A 24,821-nucleotide genomic window follows, 5' to 3' on the forward strand; every position below is an offset into this window, starting at 1 on the left:
CCACCCTAGCCCCCAACCCCAAAACTTCAACCTCAAACTCTCTAATCCCCAAACTTCAACTCCAACCCCAACTCCAGCCCCTAACCTCTCCCAGATCCAAACATCCACCACCAACCAAACACAACCCCCATTCTCTACCCAAAATCCTTAACTCCTAACCCACACTCTAACCTTCATTCCCAACCCTCAACCTCCACCCTCAACCCTAACTAGGGGGGCTTCGTGGTGCAGTGGTTAGCACACTCGGCTCACAACCGAGAGAGCCCGGGTTCGATTCCCGGACGGAGTGGAAAAATTTGGGCGGCTTTTCCGATTCCCTACGCCCTCTCCACCCAGCAGTGAATGGGTACCAGCTATTAATCGGTGGTTGTGTCCCGTTTCCTGGTGTCTGTTCCCTTCTCTTATAATTCCTTCCCCTTCTGTCCCTCTCCGGCATATGACCACAGATGTTGCGCCGACTGAACGAAACTTTCCAACTTTCAACTCCAACCCCCAACCCCAACCCACAACTTCCACCCCAGAACCTCATTCCTCACCCCCATCATATCCACCCCAAACCATACCACCGAACCTCAGTCCTCGGACTCAATCCCTCAACCCCAAGACTCCATCCAACCCCAGTCCCAACCTCCATCCCCTAACCTCAATGCCCAGATCCCACCTAACTTCCTACCCCGACCACCATCCCCTCTACCTCACTACACTACCCTAACCCCGTCACCCACAAAACCCCTCTACCCCAACCCTTTTTACCCCAGTCACTCAATCTCCAATTCCTCGCACTCCCCCCCCCCCCTCCACTCTCTCAACTCCACCCACCTCAACCCCTCAATCTAAACTCATTACTCCCCACCCCCCACAGCCCCAGTCCGATCCCCCACTCCCCACACGGTTCCATTCTCCCCTCCACCACCTCCAGCACCATAACCCATTTTCCCCCACCTTTCCCCCCCTTCCCCCCCTCCCCCCCCTGTCGTCCCACCCCCACACTTACCCCACCCATGCCATTCCCATATTTGTATTCATGCGAAATATTAGAGCAGGACATGCAAACTTTAATTGGAGGGTAAACAGAAGCTAGCAAGAAAAAAAACATTGAAACAGAAAATAAAAGTTGAGCCAGTAAATCAAAAAGCCTGCAAGCTGTACGAGATGAAAAAAAATATATATATAAACTAGTCTCGAAATTATACAGGTTAGTCACCACACCCACACCCACAGCAGGCCTCACACCTGGCACCTTACACCCGCACATCCCTCCCTACGTAAGCTGGACGCGTCACAGATCCGCCCCCCTGTGCCGACACTTCGATTTCCTGATGCCGAACTTCCTATCACGGCCGACCCCAGGGATATTAACGAGGCTCACCTCCATTGCTCGGGGGATAGGCAGGGATGCGTAAGGTCGACAGAAAAATAATAAAAAAAATACAAGTAACATCACACGCACCGACAGAAATAGCGATACGCAGATATGTGAAGTGACGCATTTCTATATCTTACGTTACCCTTGCAAGGGGAGGCAGCACTGTAGTGACTTATTATATAATTATTAGAGGAGTGAAAAAGAAAAGTGAAACCAACCTCGAAAGTCTAAACAAAAGAAAAATGACGACAAACCACGAAACACCTATGGTACAGATCAAAGTGGCTTACACTAAAATCTGAGCCCAACGGTGGCACAATAGTGACTTACATAAGCTGATGATGTGTTAGGCCATGGCCTAAGTGGCCAATGGCCCACGCTCATTAACTAAATTACAAAAATGCAGGTTATGCAGCCCCAGGGATCTTAATTTTCACTCAGGTGAACAGGTCCCAATATCCAAGAATCTGAGTAAGCTATTGTCAACCTCCTCCAGCGCTGTGTGCTAAAGACACCAAGATGGAACCCAGACCCATGACTTCGTAGCTTGGCATCCTAACCGCAACACCCTTTCGGGCTGGTCAATAAATGGGTACCTGGGAAACCTGGAACAGGTAGGGGAGAGCGGTGATGATTCGGACAGTGGGATGGTCCGGACATAGCACTTATTGTAAAGTGTATGGAACTGAATGCCGCGAGATTTTGTGTGAATGTGCAAAACTTTGTTGCCTTGGCCCACAAAGGGACAACCACGCCCTTAGAGCTGTTATTTTCGATGCAAGTCCTATTTTATGTTTTTTTGCATCTCGTATGTAATATTTTCAGGGTGTATCGTGAGCTCTCACTTCAAAAACGTGCCAATTAGCGAGATGTAAATTATTTCGGTGACGCAGCGATGCACGGCGAAGGTATTGCCGTATAACACGATCACCCAGCTCTCGTGCTGGAAAAGGAGTGTGACCACAGAGTTATACACCTAGAGCGCGCGCTCCCGTGTTGTGGGGTTGGTGGCGGGTGAGGCAAGCTACCCTGGAGCGGCAGCCATCTTGGGGAGCCCACTCTCCCTCACTCTGTGGTTGTGGTTTTGATATATATATATATATATATATATATATATATATATATATATATATATATATATATATATATATATATATATATATATATATATATATATATATATATATATATATATATATATATATATATATATATATATATATATATATATATATATATATATATATATATATATATATATATATATATATATATATATATATAACTCTGAGGTGTGACCACACATTTGCTTTTTATAGAGTCGTGATTATTCGGACGGTTGATTTTTTCATGATTTTTATTAAATTTATATCAATTTAAACATTATAGGTGTTGCAACGGTTTAAAAAAGGTTAATTTGGTTGATTTATATTCAGATATTATGCTTGTGAGAAGAGAGGGAAGCCATAATACCAAAATTTTTGAGATATTTCTTGTAGTCCTCCTTTTATTTTTTCCTCTAAATATTAAGAGGATACTTTTGTCCTTATACAAATGTTTTGTAGAAGATATAATCTTGTTTATTAGCCAATCAAACTTAAGTTATATTAATATTATGGCGAGTATTATGAGTGTCCATACCATCCCGCCTCCCTGGCCGAACCATTACCACGGGTGGGGATGGTTCGGACGATTTAGAAACTTGTCTTTCACCACCTACATCTGAAAACTGGAAATAGCTACGAGTGTCATATTAGCAGCCTAAAGAGCCAAATGATGGAGGAACATTTTGAGATCAACAAAATTACACTACTTCTTAAACTTCTTTTTCTAAAAATATTTTTCTAAAAAGTGTCCGAATCATACCGGCTCTCCCCTATACACTGTAGAATTTTTTGTTGTTAGTTTAAAAGGTTAATCTTAGGGAGCACCACTCCAAACCACTATTCGTAGTAATTTAGCACGTTAAAGAATTATTATAATGCACTGAATGCACTGTATTCAGTGACCAAGAAACAAGCAATAATGTAACTTTGAAGGAAGTGCCTACTTCCCCTTCAACATTAGCCATTACTTACATTACTGACGACGCGAAGATGGTCCGGCGGCTTTTATTTCCTTATATTATATCCACGTGCCATTTAATAATAACTCTCAAGAATATCCTAAATAATAACCAAACAGCTGGGTACTACTTTGTTGCGTCAGGCGGGCCGCGCGCAGCACCCCCACCGTCACCCACGTGGCGCTTGACTCATCAGCTGAGCTTAGAGGAAGAATATTCCTCCAAGGTTCAGAGACTGACGTTCGTGAGCGAAGCTCGGAGACGCGGCTCTCTTGTTTCCGCGTTTTTATTGTAGTGTATCCGTGGATCGCCATCGGAACTTACGTTTACTTACCAGCAAACATACGCCGGCTGTCATAAAGGTAATATTTCTTGGTATAAATAGGCACTGGTATAAATTGATCCCCTTTTCTGGCCTCGCAATTCTATTTGCCTCTACAGGGGCATCGCTTAGTGGGCTTTATGGTTTTCTATCTGTGCCCTTGAGCTGTATTTCTTTACTCTAAATACAAACACTAACATACAGGGCCGGTTGCACTTAGCTTGGGCATCTAAGAGTAAAAAAATATTATTAACTTGCCGATATCTCGTTTTTAATTAACCAACTGCCTTATTGACCAAGTATTCCGACACCAACGCGCCATACCACGGTATGATGAAATGGTCAACTTGTACTCCTAGATCAGGGGTTCCCAACCTGGGGTACATGTAACCCCAGTGGTACATTTGCACTTTTTAGGGGGTACATTGGGTCCGAGAGAATAACCACTACTGTACAATACACATGGAGTAATCTGCATTCAAATTGCACAGTTTTGTTTTTTTTTTTTTTTTTTTTCAATTTCCTCACTTTAGTAAGCAAAACTGTTATTTGAATTATATCATCAGTCTACACATACAGATTTCATTATAAAATAATATAAAAATATTACAATTTCATCGTTTTTTATCCTAAATTTTTAGGGGTACACGGGAACCTATAAAAATCCCCAAGGGGTACAGAGGAACAAAAAGGTTGGGAACCCCTGTATTAGATAATCTGACCCTGCACACACAGACCGAAAATAACATACACAAACAACTTGCCTCACGTACTAATTCACCTGTTACTAGGGAAGAAACCTAACCACCTAACGACCCACCACCCCCCCTGTCCATTATCTTACCCTGCACAGCTAACGAGAGGCTTTCTGTTATCCGGCACTGCACACACACACACACTTACAGATGACGATAACATACACACAACGCGCATTACATATCCAATTGGGTCATATCCACCTATTGCTGATACGAAAAAAAAAAAACATTACCTAACATTATATATATCTCGTTCGTTTTCTTTTCCTGTTTATATATATATATATATATATATATATATATATATATATATATATATATATATATATATATATATATATATATATATATATATATAAACATTACCCAACATTATATGTATCTCGTTCGATCTCGTTCGTTTTCTTGTCCTGTTTATATATATATATATATATATATATATATATATATATATATATATATATATATATATATATATACATTAGCTTTTTTTTTTTTTTTTTTGTTTTTGCGTCTTGGCCTATTGCGCCGGTGGATCCTGATGGTCGGTCCAAGGCTTCTTCCCGGTGGGGCCTGATGGTCGGCCCAGCCCGTTCTGGCGCAGGCGAGTGTTTATAGTGGCGCCATCTAGCATTGGCTCATGCTGCCCTCCCGGAGCTCATCTTTAATCCTAGAATCTAGAGTCCGGGTTGATAGGTGGTCTTCTGGACAGCATGTGGGTAGTTTTAAGCCACTCGGCGGCGGCTGAGAAATCCCAGCTTGGTGGCACCGGTCGGGGATTGAACTCGCGTCCTCCTGAACGCGGGGCCGTCTCGCTATCTATTCAGCCACCGCCACATTATATGTATCTCGTTCGATATCGTTCGTTTTCTAGTCCTGTTTATATATATATATATATATATATATATATATATATATATATATATATATATATATATATAGATATATATATATGCTGGGCGAACTAAAACTATATTATTATTATTATTATTATTATTATTATCATCATCATCATCATCATCATCATCATCATCATCATCATCATACCTCAATCATGCTCTTCATAGCGGACGAATCCGTTTCCTCTGAGGCTTCGCTTTTGCTGTGATAGTTTGTGACAGTCCAAGTAATCAACTGACTCCCTCTTCTTTTTTGGCTTGGCTATTGTTGATATTTCGCGTCACGGCCCAAACACTCAACACGACACCCCGCACACTCGGACATCCGACCTGAACTCCCTCTGTTCTACGGCAGTGCTGTAATTGGTCCAAGGCAGTGACTTTCAAAATAGTGCCTTCTGATTGGACGAGCCTATTCTCATTGCCAGAGTCGCCATCGAACGATTCTGTCGGTAGATTTGTGATCGGTTTAGCATTAGTAAATAGATCAGACAACATCATTAGAGCTGTGTCCAATCGCTCTTTTTTTGTAATATATGTAACCTGATATATCAGTGTTCATTTATTGGTTTTCAGTGTTACATATTCGTCTACTTTTGGAGGTGCGATACGAAAGTTTGCAACACCGCCAACAAAAAGTCAGTAGCAAAACACGGTGCAAAGAAAACGACTCTAGCCGCGGTGAGTTCAAATGAAGAACTTTGCCCAGGCCCGTAATTTTGGCAGATTTTGCGGGGGAGGTTCATTAGTTTGGGGGAGGGGGAGAGTGGCGAACATGCACTGTTGGTTTCCACAACTGGTAAAAAAATCCCTGAATGTAAGGATTTTCCCTACTTCTATGGTATTTTTCATCCCCACCCCCCACCCCTCAAAGGCATTTCGTGTTTCCCACCCAAAACCCCGCATTCCCACAATCCCCCTGGCCTGTTTTGTGCGAGAAGGGGGAGGGGGGGAGTATGGACAAACACTAGAATAATACCCCTAAATTTACATAGATATTCAAACCACACAGACCCTATGGTCCAGACTAGGTGGTCTGTCCTTAAATCTTAAGGGTAAGTTGGGGGCATAAGTTAGACTAATGGGCCTGTAATTACCTGGTATTTTTTTGTCTCCTTTCTTAAAAATCGGTGTTATGTTAGCTATATTCCAATCCAAAGGGACGATGCCTTGTCAATTCATCAAACTTGTTTCATAGGCTACGTGCATAACGGTCCAACCAGCTGGTTTCTGCATTCTTTCAATATCCACCTCCGTGGTCTAGTGGTCAGCGTGCCCGGCTTCTACTCCACGGGCCTGGGTTCAAATCCCGGCCTGGGCAGTAGGCGTGTAGCTCACCCAGCTGTCCATCCTCCCTCTCGGTCGATAAATGGGAACCTGGGGAAGGTAAACTGTGGTAACCCGGATGTCACACTGGCCCTGTGTCCCGGGGTAATGGGCTCCCTCCCACCACAGGCTCAAGGGCCAATGTTACGGAGATGAGCACCAAGGTCACGCGCTGCTACAGCGTATGCCCCCAACTTTACCTTGAGGAGAGGTGGTATTACTTATAGTCTTACAGTTTGGCATTAGCTGTGTTGCAGTCATCCATTTTATAATGTACGTAATTTATTAATATATAAGTTTTCTGAATAGGTAATATAGGGAATTGATAAGAATCTCAAGGTAATTAACAGAAACAAAGACAATAAATAAAGATTATATATTTTAACAGCCTCTCATATGTTGCCACTTTCACCTGCAATTCACCAGTTGGCACACATTCTTCTACATGTTTTAAAACGTTTACACCATCAGCTGCTAATCATTCAAGTTGCTATACCAGCCATTATGATAAAATACAACCAGTGCTCTTAACACCATTTTAATGAAAGTGTATACATGGGAGTAAGTCATGCTTGCTGTGGAAAGAAAACCACCATCCCTTAGCTTCATTTTAAGTTCTAATTAGTACTGATATGAAGTTAGAAAACAACACAAAAATCAGGAAAATCACTCATATCCATAAACTAAATGTTACAGATACAGATCTTAATATATTTGTATAATTTTCACACAGGTAGGTTAGTTTGCAGTCTCTTCTGAAAGTTTTGGTATCTATGAATGCTTAATTTTGATTTACTCATAATGAGGCAAAGTTAAATATCAAGTCATTAATATAAAGTAGGGAGATAACTATAATTGTAGTTAGGCTGGAGCATCAAGAACATACTCACTTTCTAGGGCATTGCCACACATCTGTGCAGTAATTACTGCTTTGGTTTGTTATGTGATTATAATGGTAAAAAAGTACGGTATATGTAGTATGTTTTTGTGGCAAAAAAGAGCATCAAGACTTTTGGCAGGGACTGTCCGTACTAACAAGCAGTTTTGTGGCAGTTCATGTAATGCTTACATATGGAATAAAAGTACTGAGTACTCATTTGAAAGATTATTGCCCACTGACAAGAAAAATTATATTACACGTAGGCCTAGTAGATTTTTCGTGGGTTTTGTAAGAGTAGAACATTTTATGCGTATGTGTAAAAGATAATTTTGTTTTTGCAAAGTTTATTTTAACAGACCTTTAGCACAGCTGTCTTTATTTTCATAATAACTTATTATAGTCTAGAACACAATGTTTTACATAAAATGATTAATGAATACTGCACTCCTCAGATTCAAAGTGTGATTTATAAGGTAAGACCTTTCAGATTTTTGCTTTTTTTTTTTATGTAGTAATAGCAGCTCAGTTCAATGTAAGCGCAATAGTGTATGAACATTAAAAGTCTTATTTATAATCGAAACCGAATTACTAATTTATCTTATTCTATTAGAACAGTAAGATATAAAACAAATCTCTTACTGTATTTTTTACCATTGCATAATTTAAGTGTTCTTTTAGCTTTATGTTAAGGCATATAGCAGTGGCCATATAACATAAGGAGCATAGCTTTAGTGGATATTATGACTTTCTTGGCTTGCGCATGTGTAGCAGTCATTTACCCATTTCCATTTGATGTTTGATATACATACAATAATATCATTCATGACCTTTGTTCATTTTCCCTGAATACAAAGACTGGTGACCTTTTTAGCCTCTTATATTTGTACTAGTTATACAAAAGCTACTGCACCATATGGGTGGCCACAATTATATACCCCAATTTTTCATTTATCAGCAATTCTTGAAAGAGCAGACGAACACCCAAGTCATTGTCAATGGATTATTTTTGTATGATCTGAACTGAGATGGTATCGCCCCCAGTAGGTTAATATGCCACAGTACTTCATTACACTAGCTGTCCCTTACATAACAGCAACACCACTCTATAGCAAGATTGTAAAGGCTACACCAAAAATGTCCTTATCATTGATAGAAAAATGTGGATTTAATGTGTGGTGTTTATCAGCATCTCATATCCCTGAACCACTTACTAACCAAAGTACATACTTTGATGCTTGTCACTACATTATTCAGTTTTTATAATTTCCTTCCCCAAATGTTACCAAAAGTACCTTGCTGTTCAATCCTGGAGAAATGAATGGATAGTTAGACTGGATAGTGTCTCCATGGCTAACATAATGGACCCAACTTAAATTGGGTAAATACCATAGTGGACAGCACAGTCCAGTAAACAACCAAAAAATCTTGGGAGACCTAAAATTGGCCAGTACCCACACACGAGACTTTCCACCTACACACAAACAACTAACATTCTTTCATTTCAACACCATTCATAAAACTTATTATTCATCAATATCAAGTGATTGGCAACATACTACTTAATCAATGGACAAAAAATACATAAGAGATCTTTGAATTAATTTCATATGTTCTGGTCCTTCTAAGCTATGCCCAGTTACTTTGGACATGTATAGAAAAAAAAGTTTTACCTAGAAATTTAATTCAGAAATTTCAAATTCTCTTAATGACTAAGTTCTGGAATAAGGACATAAAAGGGATCATGTTCTTAAAAGTGTCCAATTTTAACATTTATCATATACAAAAATATATACATCATTCTGTCAAGCTATAGCCAGACATCAGTACAGTTTGTCTAGAAAATCTTTGAGACAGTTGCTCATATTGGTAAACTAGCATACACAAACTATTCTACAGCACCCTATGACATATTAAAAATGGTATTGGTGTCGTTCACAATTAAGCCACTGTTATAAATTTTCTGTATCAAGTTGCAGTGCTACCAAGAGCTTGAATAAGCTTCAAACAAAAACAGAAGTCAGCACATGCAACACTGAGGATTATTTTAGATATGTTCATACATGAAAAGTATTCTTTGAAATGCCTCAGCATCTGTCATCTTGTGAGATGTACCCCATGATTAAAACATGTAGTCACAGTACTTATTGGCTTGATTCCTCATGCCAGACCCTACTCTTGTCTGTGTTGATGTCTGACTACAATAATTTACACAATGTACACTGCCATTTAGAAGCATTGTTTATGTAACATCCTATTAACCATGAAGTTCAAAAATAGTATATTCATTTTTCTAACATCTGAACTCTCACTACTGAAATGACTAGAGCAACAGAACAAATATTGCAGTTTAAAGATGCTAATGAAATAAATTATTCTAGATTAAATCATTGATTTTCTGATAAAAAATATTTTTCTTTGGTATTACAAAGACGGTCACAGCACATTACAGTATATGGTATTTTCTCCAGTTTTCAAGGTCATTCACTTGCTATCATATATATATATATATATATATATATATATATATATATATATATAATATATATATATATATATATATATATATATATATATATATATATATATATATATATATATATGCACACACACACATATGATGCTAAGATCTTGATGAAAGTAAAAGAAAAAAGATTGAAGGATGCAGGAAAATCTAGGTAGTATGAATGAATCGAGCCAGGTGTGGAAATTCATAAAATTACTAAGCCATCACTGACTTATTCAATGGTAAATGAACAAATAAAAAAAATAAAAGGGGAAATGGACCTGAAAGTGTTGATTCAGGAAACTCCCTACACTAAACAAAAGATCTAAAGAAGATTGAGAGAATACAAAGAACAGCAACTAAGGTAGTCCCCAGACCGACATATTTATTGTACTTAGAAAGACTGGGAAAATTGGGGCCGCCATTCTTGGATGAAAAAAGAGAAAAATGAGACATGATTGCAGCGTTCAGGGCAATGATAGAAGTACATTAGACAAAATTGATAGAGATCTGTTTGTATTGGATGGGGAAGCAATAAGTGGACATGGAAAAGTAACTGAAGAAAAGGTGCTTGAAGAATATGAAAAAAATACATACAGTATTTCATACAGATACACTGAATCATCCAGTCCAAAACTTTAAATAAAGCTAAGTTTGACCAATCGGGATACAGAGACAGGACCCTATGAGTTTGGCTCATTTCTTATATATCACAACTAGGTAAATATGCACACACACACACACACACACACACACACACACACACAATACATATTGTATAGGAAGATGAGATGTGCTTTAGTAAGTGATATTGTTAAGATATTGATCAATACAGTAAAGAAAAGCCTGGCTTAAACTGACCAGTGACCAGAAAGCTGTTGATGAGCTACTCTCGAGGAATGTCACAGTCACAAGGATCACAATTATTCAAGAGCCCTAACAGTTTTGAATGAAGGCAAAGGAATTATCAGGAATAGAAAAAAAGGCAATATGGATTCATTTCTTTGTGGTTTGTTTGTTTAGTCAACATTCTAACCTTTTCATGAAAATAACTTTGTCAAGAAGATAGTTTTATGAATGTTGTTGTTGTTGAAGGATGAAAGCTAAGCAAGATTCAGGTATACAGTAAACCCTCTGGTATCCGGGTTAATAGAGCCACGGGGGCACCCGGATATGGTGCAGGTTAAGTCTACGGACCCGAAAACCCAACTTTCGCCAACGGAATTTAATATAACAGCACAAACGAAGCTACTTAAGATCACGCCCATAAGCCCACGACAGCCTTACACGCCCGCGCATACATATATATATATATATATATATATATATATATATATATATATATATATATATATATATATATATATATATATATATGAAACGAGTGTAGGGACGATATGTTATAGCCGTAAAATAGAAAAATATGTTACGGGTTAGCCTACGATTTTTGGCGGCTCGCGACAAATTTTTTGGAAAAAGACAATTTTTTAAATTTTTTGGAAAAAAATTCACATATTTGAAAACTCCCGGATACAGGCGAGGTTGGAGACAGTGCACCCGGATAACTGAGGGTTTACTGTACTATAAAGTTGAGAGCTTACTGAAATTTTTCGTGATACACTTTCACATGAAATATGTAGTTTCTGTAAGTCTGAACATTTAATTATGATGTTGCTTTGTCAGAATGTGGGGGGGTATGTGTGAAACAAATGAGTGTTGTTGCCATTGGTTATAAGCATAACTTATGATATGTGTAATGATAATGACGATGGATTATGCCATTGGTATTAATTTGAAATATGAATAGTTAAGTCTTAGAAACCAAACAAGATGTTGATACAGGAGTGCAGCATGACAAGGTTAAATGAGAAAAATAGCAATTGAAGTACATACCACTCAATAATTACCTTTACAAATATGCTGAAGAGTGTAGTGCAAAGTAAATAAATTAGTGATTATGAATAGAAAGACTTTAGGGTGACTGATGAGTGAAAAATATATGTGAATTGCTTTAAATATTTCATGCAGTTAAGGTCACCTATGCAAGATGAGTATATGCTACACAAAATAGAATGGGGACAAAATATTAGTGGAGGAACATATTCAGGAGAACATAGTGTGTTCAACTAGAATGCAAGGGAAAATTCACTTCAGAATCTGAATAAGTAGTACAAGGAAACTAAAATTACTACAGACAGCCAGGGCTCATGTGTATACATACTAGATATGAAAATTTGCTATTTCATCCTTGTAAAGAGTCAGTTTCGAGGAGCAAGTTTCAGTCAGAGACATACAGTGGATACAATGATATTCTCCTAACTTATTCCAATTGCATTTTTCATGGCCATTTTCATCAAAATAATAGTAAATACGCATTGACAATGGGCTTGCAAATATGGTGGCTAATAAGACATAGTTTGCCTCCTCTCATACAATAGCACTCATTAATGTACCTTATGTTCACAAAATTAGAACCTATAGAGTACTTAAAGTAAAGTATGGAGTGTTTTAAGAAATGATGATGATAATGTAAAATACTCCTTTAAAATGAAAGAATATCTGTACAGTAATTAACTATTGACTAGTTGAAGTGAAAATAACCTTATATCATCTCCTAGGCCTCTACAAAAGACATCAGTAAACTGTTGTTTGCTGCTGAATAAAATGATAAGAAAAAGGCAGCCCAGCAAAGTCAACAGTCGTATATATATCTGGATCAAAAGAAGGATTTAGCAGTAAACATACTTCCCATTCAAACATAATAGTATAGTTAAAACTAGACTGTGATTGGCATGATGTGGCCATACCTCTTCGTCTGTTTATTTTATGTTCCAGTGCAACCCATCCTTTTATTTTGCAAATTCATTGTGTGCAAACCCCACAGAAAAAAAAAACATAATATATATTTTAAAAATGCTGAAACCACTAATTTTCTTTAGAAAATATGCCATTACCATACAAAGATATGCACTACACGTGTGAGGCAAAGGCATGAATAGCAGAGGGTGAGAAGCCTAACCCACTGATATGCCATTCAGGCATTCAAGTTTGGCTGCAGCTGCTAGTTGCCTCATCTGTTCACATACCAGAAATAGTTGATTTTGCCACTTAAACAAAAGCTGATCACTGTGCTGACCATGAGCAGTCTGGTGTTGTATGGATGGATAAAAATAGGATACTTGGGCCTAATGAGTCAAGCTTTTAGTAAGTCTCACCTATATGTGGCCCACCACTCTCATCCTTGTCATGGTGCTTTGCCTCGTTACATGTCAATATCAGCTGTTTCCAGTGCATGCTTGGATGAGACTGATTCCATGGCTAATAATAGTCTAACACAATATACGACATCAATTGTTTCATCATATTTTTGTCTCATTAGATTTTTTCAGTACTCAAAGCTAATCAGTGATTTTTGGTAAGCTGATTATTCTGAGGTTCCCAAATGGTAATGTAATGGGAGCCAATTCTGATCATTAAACACATGTCACAAAACAGATGAGGAACTGATCTGGCACAGAAAGGGGAAAATAGTTACAGTAATACCTCAGTTTATGAATGCCTTACTTTATGAGTGTTGTTATTTTTGAGAAAAAAAAAAAAATCACTAAATGCCTTGGTTTACGAGCGGTGGCCTGGTGTACAAGCATCCTGTTTGTACAAGTTGAAGATGCAAGCATGGGTTCCCTTTGTTCGCTGCAAGACGAGCACTCAGAGTGGAAAATAATGGGAATGGGGTCTCAGTACTCATTGTACAGTCATAGAGGTATCACCCGTGCTCTCGTGTCCGCTTACATTTGTGCTCTAGTGTGTGAATTTTTTGTTTTCAGCACTAAGCTTGTAAACTGAGGTATGACTGTATTTCTAACCTCAGGAATTGAACATGCATCAAGCCAGATGGGAAGCCAATGCTCTACCATCAACTAAAGAGCTGTCTCCATAGCCAAGCAGGTTTTTATGGACTTTTTGCATCGGGCGGATCACTACAGAAAATACACTGTTTGACTTTTTATCGTATTTTCTGCTAGAATAACAGGCAATATACACACATACCTGTGTGTAAAATATAACTGTCAAACGAAAGGGAAATTTGTGAAAAAAAATTGCAAGTCAGGTGAGGTATCCACCTAATATACCCTTCAATACTTGGTTTTCAATGCTTCATACTTTGCAGGACAATATGCCACCCATACTATCTCAAAGTAAGAGGATGGACTGACTTATTTAGTCACAAAATATAATTCAGTCAATTTGGTAAATTATGATATTACAGACTTGCATTGTGAATCCAGGTTGAGGTAACAGGCACAGAGAAGACCAAGCGTTAACAATTTTACTAGTGACTGAAGCTAGGAGGCCTGCCAGTCCAGAAATAAATACATATGAACACTTATGCAGTAGTGCTTTTTTAGGTGCATTTTTTTTTCAAAGTAGAAACTGTTTAATGATATGCCAGAAAATGTAATGAAGGTCAGTGGCCCACAGTTCTGTTTGTTTTAAACCAGTAACTTTATGTGCTCAGATTGGAAACAGTGACCTTGTCCATGTTAGTTGGTAATAATTCCATGCTATAAGTTCACTGCACAAGGTGCAATTAAACCTCACTTATTTTTGCCTACCTCTAGTACACGCTAATATCTTCACTTCTTTATCTGTTCTGAGTAGTTTGTCCTTGTATGGCTCTCATTACCTTATTACATGAAACAGTTCCCTTCTATGCCTCTTTCTCCACCTTCCTCAATGCCATATCTAATTAGGTTTTTCTGCAAACATTTCACAGTCTAAGTTTAAGCTGGCTTCAGTTTGTATACTACATCTAATACAAAAACCTAAAGTGATATGTTGGAATGAACAAGCACTCATAGTACATCTGTCTTTCTTTTCATGCTAATGGCCAAGTGTCTGGCCCAATTGCTTGACTTCATAACATTTTAGAAAAAAAAAAGGGAAAATTATATTTCTACCCACACCTCCATTTATCTTTCATAGAAATATATTTGTTGTCATAGGTGATAATGTTTTCATGCTTGCAAAATATTTTTACTATAAATTTGTGTAATGAAAATGTGGAATAGAGAAGAGGAAGAGACTCAGCATCATTAACTATTATAATTGCTAACTCCAAACTAGTAATATGCACATGAAACATCATTAGTTAGTTTAAAGCTGCAACAGTTATACATATTAAACATATGTACTAAATAATTTAAAAACTTTAGCTTGGTGCTAGTACTTGAGTATTTGCTTCAACAATGCCTTGGTATTGTTTATTATTGATTTTCTTTTTTTTCTGTTTTTTTGCTGCTTTGTATTGTGCCTTATGTGCCTTCAACAAAAGGTTAAAACATGTGTTCAAAGATCAGAAGATCCTGGAACCTGGAGGTTCTGCAAGATAAAGTTGAGCACAAACATTTATTGTTTTTTTAATATATCAAGTTTTAGGGAAACAAAATTCTTGGAAAGAGGGAAAAATATCAAGAAGTGTGCATAGGTACACTCTCAACAAAAAGTTCTCAAACACCTGGACACGATGTATGTGAAAATGAATCAATCGCGACTAATCGCCTCGGAATGGTTGGTACCCCTGATTGTGATGACGCATTTGAATCCATTACTGTATATGATACGTTTCGATCCTGTGTTGATTTGATGGCCGCAGTAAGTCATGTGCACGTTAGTTTCAGTGGAGACCCTACAAGACCGGCGCAAAATCATTATTATCCTTCACACTGAAGGCCTCAATGTCTCCAAACACCACAGCTGATTGATGTGTCCATCTCTACCATATCACTATGGCACAACAGATATGTGGAAACAGGCTCCACTAGTGACACACCTCGAGGCTTCGAAGCAGACTTAACAGTATAATCGGCGCAGGCAGTGCATACACTTATTATTAAATTAATACCTCCCATCCTTATATATCTTACACTTAACCAAGATGTCGCAGTATGGGGTTTAAGTATTGATTTTGGCAGATATTTTAATTTTACATACTTTTACCGGCAATTATATTCAAACTACCACCTGGAATTATCATTCCCTCATTTGAATAGGAATGACATCAGCCACAGCATTTAAACTGACTGATAACATCCTGAAGCGGAACGGGTTACAAATTTTTTTTATCCTTACGACAGCCTCAAAAAAATTATCTATAATTTCTTTAACGCAATAACAACCTAATGTCAGTGACCCAGTGATAGATTATTTAATACCAGAATGCCGGCATTCTACAGATGATAAAACGCACTGGTCATCATCATCATCATCATTTCATCGACGCCTGCTCCTAGGAGCTCCCACCAGGGGATGGCCACAGCAGAAGAGCTTCCATCTTTCTCTATCCAGACACTCCCTCCTTGCCTACTCAAAGTTTCTCAAAGATCTTTCCCTCCTCTCCCTAACATACTCTTGCACCCTATCCCTCCATTTCACTGGAGGTTATCCTCTAGCATTCCCTCCCTTTATCTCACTCACATACACCCTTCTGGTCATCTTACTCTCCTCCATTCGCTCCATGTGGCCAAACCACTTTAAAGTCTGCCACTTCACTTTTTCCACCACTCCACACTTCTTCCATTCACCCCTGTGACACATTCCAAAATGCTCGTACACACTTTCATTACTCATTCCATCCATTCTACTCACACCACAAGCACTCCTCAAATAACTCATTTCCACTGCCTGCACTCTAGACCTCTGACTTTCATTCCAGGCCCACGTTTCACTTGCATATGTGAGGGTTAGTACTATTATTGTATTTCTCAAATCCCTCTTTACCTCCATGCTCACACTTCTGCCATTCATGATTCGTCCCAAAGACCCTACCACCCTTCTTCCTTGCAATGCCCATGCAATGCAATGTCCATGGGGTCTGTGTGGTCTTATTTTCTATGTAATTCTTGTCTCTCCCTCTGTACCACCATTCTTCCACATAACTGATCTAAGGTACTTAAACTCATTGACCTCCTCCATTTCTTCACCATTCAAAATTATTTTGCATTCTTTTTTACATTCAATTCCCACTCTATATGGGCATACAAAATCTACAACCTCACTTCTACTTCGCTCACAAACCATCACTTTACTTTTGTTGACATTTACTTTCAGCTTTCTCCTGTTACAGACACTATCAAAAACACTGACCAAATTTTGTAGGTCACTTTCATTTTCTGCGATGAGCACCATGTCATCAGCAAACAGTATCGAATTCAGTATCCACTTCCTTCCCTCATCGAACAGTCTTATTCCAACTTCTCCAACATATAACCAACTATTAAAATACGGTAACATAACCGATATATTCACTTTACACTACAGCACATTAGCAATACATTATCAAGATCAAGCGACAAGACTTATCAGTGCGCATGTGATACTGAGCCATTGGCATCTCACTCTTTCACACAGAGCATGTGTACACAGGGCTACCACCCGTTTAACACAGGGAGAGGTGTCTCAAAATTCTTCATCCGTGTATCTCAGAATGCATGGTGCTTACAGTGTTCAAAAACTTTTTGTGGAGAGTGTACATACTTAAAACCACCTGATCAGCATGTGGAACATGCACATTGGAACCCATTTTTTCACTATGACAGAAGCAGCTGAATTATTCCTTTCTGAAATCCATCATATATGATGGCCTTTTATGTACATGTGGTCTTAGCTGCAAGATGTTTTGTAAAGAACATAAGGAAATCAACATTTCATTTTGCTCAAAATGTGTATGAGCTTCAGTTCATGTAGCATGATGTGGACCTTTGGTTTGCTTAAGTTCATTTTCCCTCTTTTTGAAAGACTTGGTGGTCATCATCTAACTTATACTGTATACATATGCATGATTGCCTCATCTGACATTTTTTTCTAATGTTCAGTAACTTCAGTTGCATAAAGCAGGATAATTTTATTTATAGCTACTGATTAGCCACTTTTTAATTTGAGAAAAATATTCAAAAGTAAGTATTGCACATAATGCTTAGCACATACATTTTTGATATCTAAATTCTTTGTGTAATTGTAGTATTATTCATCAGTTATTGAATGACAAAGAATAATAATTACAACCATAAATAGTCTAGATTGACATTAGAACCACCATCATTCTTTTCAACAGCATACTCTGGGTCAGGTGCAGAGTTTAACCTCTTTAGGATGATATATATTATTTATTGCACAAACCTTTTGTTTCAAAGTTAAAAGAATAAATAAACTGTCAGTCTGAAGCCCTCCCATGGGGAAGAGCATGCTATTACCTGTCACTAGAATTCAGGGATATGTATTTGTAGCCCCCCTATAGAGGGGGTCTTCCCTCCCTTACCTCCCAGAAGTTTTACTGTTTCCAGTTGTTGTTTTTATGATTTTAGCCTCCCCCTCTTCCATCTCTCAATGGCCTCTTTTCCCTGGCCAGCAGTGCACCAAGTGCTGCAGCTGTTGCCACTCTACACCTGCCAGAGACTGACTTCTTTATTCTTTATAAATTCATAACTATGAAACAAAATTTTTGCAAAGGAAATAAATTACACTATTGCCCAAAGATAAAAAAAATATAAAAAATTGCACCTGACTAAGGTTATGTCATCAGAAAATATGATGGCAGTCCTAATATCCATCTTGATCCAATAGATGACATTCAGTAATGGAATAATACAACACTTTATCAACTGCCAGTCATGGATGGTGACATGAATAGTGTTATTGACTCTGAAGTATTTGAATAATGGACAAATTTGAAGTCCGAAATATCTTCATTTTTGTACTTTCAGTCTTTATAATCTTGAAAATCTAAGACTTAAGTAGCCAATGCTTTGCCTTTTAGCATCTCTGTTCACTCAGCCATCCACTCTTATGTTAATGTCTAATGACCAAGCTCAGTCACTTAGGAGCAATATGCCACTTGGTATGATTTCAGCTTTCAAAAAGCTTTACTATTTAATTTCATTCCCACCATGGGAGATATGATGACTGGCATTATTGTTCAACCCCAAGATGGAAATAGTAAAGGGAGAATAACTGATTAATTTTATGATTGGCATTCTACTAGAATAAAATTATCCATCATTTAACATGAAGTAGGTTCTCTTAGAGAACAGCTATCATGGAACACTTGGAATGATGATCATGCTTTTCTGTGTTGAAAAAGATTTGGCCAGTGTGGCACTGAAACCACAGTGACAATTAAGCTTCATATATACAAATTATTAGGCATATCTGAATGTCAATTTGTAATCTGTGGTGAGGAATGGATATTGGATCTCATGTTCACATTCTACTTTTGCCTGGCTTTTTCACATATTATTAGCTGGTCTGAATTAGCAATAGCATGTTGCAAATTCATCCAGATTTTTATTTTACCTTTGAATGGATACGTTGCCAAGGTAGCAAGAGCCTCCAAAAGGTATTCCTCTAAACATCTGCCTGTGCCAGCACAGGCTTGGCCATCCTTTAGCAGCTACACTACAACCTTGATTACCTATGTGATTTTTCTCATGGACGTGAGGTTGATGTGGTTATCATCTACTAACAATTTTTCATGTGATATCATGTAATATTTTATGAGGGATTACCTATGTGATTATAGAAGACAATAGTCATTCAAGTATGTTTTTCGCATTCTCTAATGAGCTAAAGAAGTTAAAGATGAGTAACCAATGGAGGTGTAAGGTATGTTGAAAATGAAAATGTTAGTGAAGAAAAAGGCAGGTGAATGACTGCCATCTTGTACTGTATTGATATCGTACAGGAAGGATTGTCTTGTGTGGAGAAACAGACAGCTGTATTGTGGAACTGTTTCACAAGTGTCTTTCAATTTTGAATGTGGTATTTACATTGATTGCACTGAACAGAGGGGAAAGTACTGGTGGATTATAATCAACTGTTGCTATAATTTTGTTGATATAGATTAGTCTAATTAGCTAAAAATCATCACTTGCAACAAGAAGCCATGAAAATACAAAAGTAATACCTCTTAAATTTGCAAAGTTTTCATCTATGATAACAACGTGACAATTTCTTTGAGGATCTTTCATAGGAAACATTACTAGGGATGTGAACTGCATGCTTCACCAGACTTGGCACTTCTTCTTCGGGTTCATATTTGAGCCCTTCTTACAATGGAAGGCTTTCCCAAAATCCTCTGAGTTGGTCAGTGAACCAAACACCCGAAACTCTCCTGGTACATGAGAGTCTTTCAATATCTCTAGGTGAGCAGCTTCCTTGGTGATGGCTGAGCACCATACCTGGAAAAGAGCAAACACTCATTAATTTTGATAATAAAATTGGTAATACAATAATAATAACAATAATAATGATGATAATAATAATAGTAGTAATAGTTTAACATCAACTTAGAATAAATCAATTAAACCTGAACTCATACGGGCTCTGATGTATATAAGAAGGCTGCATGCACAATGTGAATCATGTACGATACCTATGAGAATGTGAAAACACAAACATATACCTTTAGACCATAATTCACATTTTATTGATACATTGCATGTTGTCTCCACAAACAACATATATTTTGACACATTCATTACTTATGGTTTAATCTGATCAAAGGTATGCCCCTCGTGATTAACTGATTCAAGCACCATCTCGAGTCATCTGTTTCACTCAATGAAACTCCACAATTAATTCTAAAGGCTATCTCCTTAAATGATTATTTATTATTATTATTATTTTAATTCAATATTATTATTATTGTTATTATTGCAATTATAATCATCATCATTGTTGTTACCATCATCTTCATCACCACCAATCATCATAATTCATCACCATCATCATCATTACCACTACTGATGATCCCATTACCTGCTCAGGCAGTATGAGAAGTTAAACAAAAGCCGTGTGATAAATTTGAGGAGTGCTGTGCCTAAATACACTCGAGGGGGAGACTCATTCAACCTCAACCTCTAGTATCATATGATCTGTGTCCCTTTTACAACATGCAAAAGAATGAGATGTTTTTTAAATCCACATGCCATGGAATATGTAATTAACCACGAAAATGTTTAATTTGGCCTTGTTCCCTTTTGTGCACAACTTAGTATTTACTTCTAAACTTGCATTAAGCAGTGAAGTCTTACTTTAATGCAATATTTAGACAAAGGTCTTGCCAATTCTGTGCAAACTTGCACAAAGCAGTGAAAAAGTCTTTAGATGTTGCCTTAATGCAATATTTAGGCAGAAGTCTTACTAATTCTGCCTTTTTACTTATTTTGAAGGAAAAGGGAAGGCTCAGATACATTGACCTAATCATAAAATAACAGATTATATTACTCATTTCTCCAAAGATAAAAAAGGTCATTTACTAACCTGAGCAAATCCAAGGAAGAAGAGTTGATCATTGGATTGAATACCAGGCAGACTTTCCTCAGGTCCATGTTCCTTCAGCCACTTCTTGTATGCTTGGTAGCTTGCCTTCAGCCCACCATTATCAGCAATGTTTTCCCCTGTATAATATGAGATTCTAGAAATGAACAGGAATTGGTTCACTTATAAGGTGAAGGATAAACTGTGTAGAGTCAGATGTATGATGTAGTGTATGATAGAAATTCTTAAAAGAATATCATAAAGATTTATGGATAAGGATGACAAATGGTACCAGATCTACTTATGCAAACAGTGCCATATTTTCATGAAACCATTTGACCCACCATCAACCAGAAATGGCATCATACTGTAAGTGCAAATGCACCCGTTCAAGCAGAATTTACAATGACAATTCACTAACATTAAAAAAAAAAATTCTGGTACTTTCTAATCACAGAGCACTACAATGATGCCCCACTTTTGTTCTGCGACACTGCTACTTGTTCATAATGATGATCTCGAGGTAGCTCAAAAATGAGTACGGCCTCCTGGCAGTCATCAAATGAATATGCCCAGATGCCTGAATGATTCATGACCTCTCAGATGTATTCACTCCAGTCAATCCAGTCCCAGTCATCCTAGTCATTCTCTCAGGTTCAAATATGTAATCATACTTTTTTCATATAACAGTTGATGTTACTCTCCAGGAAAGTATAAATATTGTACAATATACTGATGCCCCCCCCCCCAAAAAAAAAATACAGAAAACTTGAATTTTAATGCCAGTGATTATCACCTTTAGGGTAATATTCCCGGGTCATATTTAGTGCCTTCAAAAATTGTCAATTGAAAATTTTTCAGATTCTAATTTGCCTGACTTCAGAATTCAGACATATGGGAGTTTTGGACCAGTGGGATTATGATTAATGGACTTTTACTTAATTGTTGTAGTACTGACACAATAATGTAATTTATGGTCATTTATAGTCTTTAAACTAATGCAGTAGTTATCCATAGTTAGCAAATACAAAGATATCTTACTGACCTAGTGTAAGTTTTCCATTTAGATGCTCCCCAAGAAACTCGTAGGAAGAATACTGGCCTTCAAAGCAGTGGGATAACTCATTGAATTTTTCTGCAGTTTCATTTCGCCACCAGGAATGCAGGTTTCCATCCTTGTCATATTTTCTCCCTGAAAATAATTACCTTATGTAGAATTCACATTGCCATGGTTTGTAATGACAGAAAAAATGTTATACTTAAACAAAATGTAGTAGAAATCAGTATTATTGTCCAAATAGTTATATAGGGTGTTTGTATACATCAGAGTTTACCTACAGCTTATAAACATTAGGTTAATATCATTCTGATGTTAACACCAAGTCAAAGGAAAACAGTTATAGCATTCTTCCAAGAAAAAAAATACATGTGCAGTGTATTATGAATTTTAAAGATTGTAATAGTGAAGCTTCATTTAAGAGTAACAGAAAAAATATGCTTGAAATTTTTGTTCTGCTATTGGTTGAGCTTTGTGCAGTGATAGCATTGTAACCAATGAAATCATGCAAGCATTCTTCTGAAGACTTATAGGTTGTGCAGAACCAGTCATAAGATTTTTGAGAAATTACTTGCACCTGTAGGCTCTGTGTAAGCATTGGTTTTGTAGCCAAATCCAACACTACCTTTACATGATGGCCTCATTAGTACACCACAGCTTTTTTAATCATCTTTTTATGGTTGTTTATGTTTGTTTTATTTTTCCATGTGGCAAAACCAAGAGGGAGGACAAATACTGTTGGTACCTTTTTTTCGGTGTTTTTATAAAACTTATTGCAGGGACCAGTGGCAGTGGTGTCTGTTTTTTTCTATATAGAGAGCATGTCTTAATTAGTATTGTGTAGACTTGGGCAGTAGTGTCTGTACTCTGGACAATGCCCCTCTAGGAATGAGCATTGTGCTAGCCTTGCTAGCTGCCAGTGGTCTCTAAAGGGATGGACAAAAAGAAAATAGCTGCAAATGAAAGGGGTCTCCATTTTTACCTGGGAAGAGAAGAAGGAAGGAGAAGTTTCTTAGGGTTGTATGTATCAATATGAATGAATTAAAGGAAGAATGGAGGAGGAGAGAGGTTGTAAAAGGATTCAAGAGAAGAATGGTAGATGTTTTAGATATCACTGATACACACCTAAAAGGATGTTGTTCCTAGATATATGGATGTGATAATGAAAAGGGTGTGTGGGAAGGATTGGTATGAGCAAGGATAGAAAAGGGAAGAAAAGGTGTGCAATATTGTTCCCTCCATGAGTATAGGCAGGGGTGGATGAACAGTGAGGATGTAGATCGAGGACAGTATGGACTTTTCAGTCAGTCAATGAGGGCATACACCAAGGGGTGCGTCGCCTCGCCCACCCTATGATGCCATATCGGAGGGTTGCTCTGAGCAAGTTTCCATGCAGGCATCTTTTCCATACGAATAACCTCCTAGCAGGATCCATTGACTTGCTCTAGCCATGAGATTTGGGGGGACCCTCCAGGCATCTTCCACTCAGGGTTGTCTCTTACTAAAACAACCCAGTGAGCAGCGTCGATTTCTGAGAACGAAGCGTAGCATGTCACATACTCATATAGCCGGAGTAGGCAATCACGTATATATGCAGGTAATAGGCCATGACAGAGTCTCATCGAGTAATTGCTGATTTAGCATTGTTATCCCAGCAATACCCATGATTCTGCAGTCACTTATCATCAATGCCTTTTCAAGTTACTATTTAGTGTCCTTTTCTCACATTTGTAAAGTAAGACAGGGAGCACAAGCACCTTGAATATCAGAATTTGTCCATATATATATATATATATATATATATATATATATATATATATATATATATATATATATATATATATATATATATATATATATATATATATATATATATATATTAGGGTGCATCAAAAAACACAATTCTCGAATTTTGATGTGGCTGGGTGCTAAAAGTGTTCCAATATATGTAGAAACAACACATGCAAAATATTTTTCCAATACATGATGATTTAGGGGTGCCACCGCACATCTGTTTTTGTTGGATAAAGTGGTAAACAGTGCTCAATGGTCGCCATAGAGCTCTGAGGTAAAAAAAGACTGCAGCTCAAGAAAACTGAGGTGATCTTTATGTTTTTTGTTGAGTATGTGTACACGACCAAGTGTCGTGGCACTGGCTACAAGGTTGAAAATGTCACCAATGCAACAGGCTACCATCACGCATGGCCTGATCGCAGGGTCAGGCGGTGAGTGTACACATCTCTCTGCATCCTACCCAACAGCTGACCGAGCAAGACGAAAAGTGCTGGAGACAATCAGCGAGGAACAGCACAAGCAGAGGACACCACCT

At 37.7% G+C, this 24,821-nt stretch overlaps 1 protein-coding gene across 6 annotated transcripts in view; it reads right to left on the bottom strand.

Annotated features, from left to right (window-relative positions):
- Nucleotides 1-7,097: 7,097 nt before the first annotated feature.
- Nucleotides 7,098-24,821, bottom strand: part of LOC126996559 (endothelin-converting enzyme homolog) — a 53,223-nt gene continuing 35,499 nt past the window's right edge. For all 6 annotated transcript variants that reach the window (XM_050857119.1, XM_050857121.1, XM_050857117.1 and 3 more), the window contains 3 exons: nucleotides 22,481-22,627; nucleotides 21,439-21,575; nucleotides 7,098-20,354 (listed from right to left, as the gene is read on the bottom strand). In XM_050857119.1, coding sequence (XP_050713076.1) covers nucleotides 20,178-20,354; nucleotides 21,439-21,575; nucleotides 22,481-22,627 — 461 coding nt within the window. In that variant the 3' untranslated portion in view covers nucleotides 7,098-20,177. The remainder of the gene's footprint in view (nucleotides 20,355-21,438; nucleotides 21,576-22,480; nucleotides 22,628-24,821) is intronic.

The sequence above is a fragment of the Eriocheir sinensis genome, chromosome 10, assembly GCF_024679095.1.
Source record: "Eriocheir sinensis breed Jianghai 21 chromosome 10, ASM2467909v1, whole genome shotgun sequence".
Classification (NCBI taxonomy): domain Eukaryota; kingdom Metazoa; phylum Arthropoda; class Malacostraca; order Decapoda; family Varunidae; genus Eriocheir; species Eriocheir sinensis.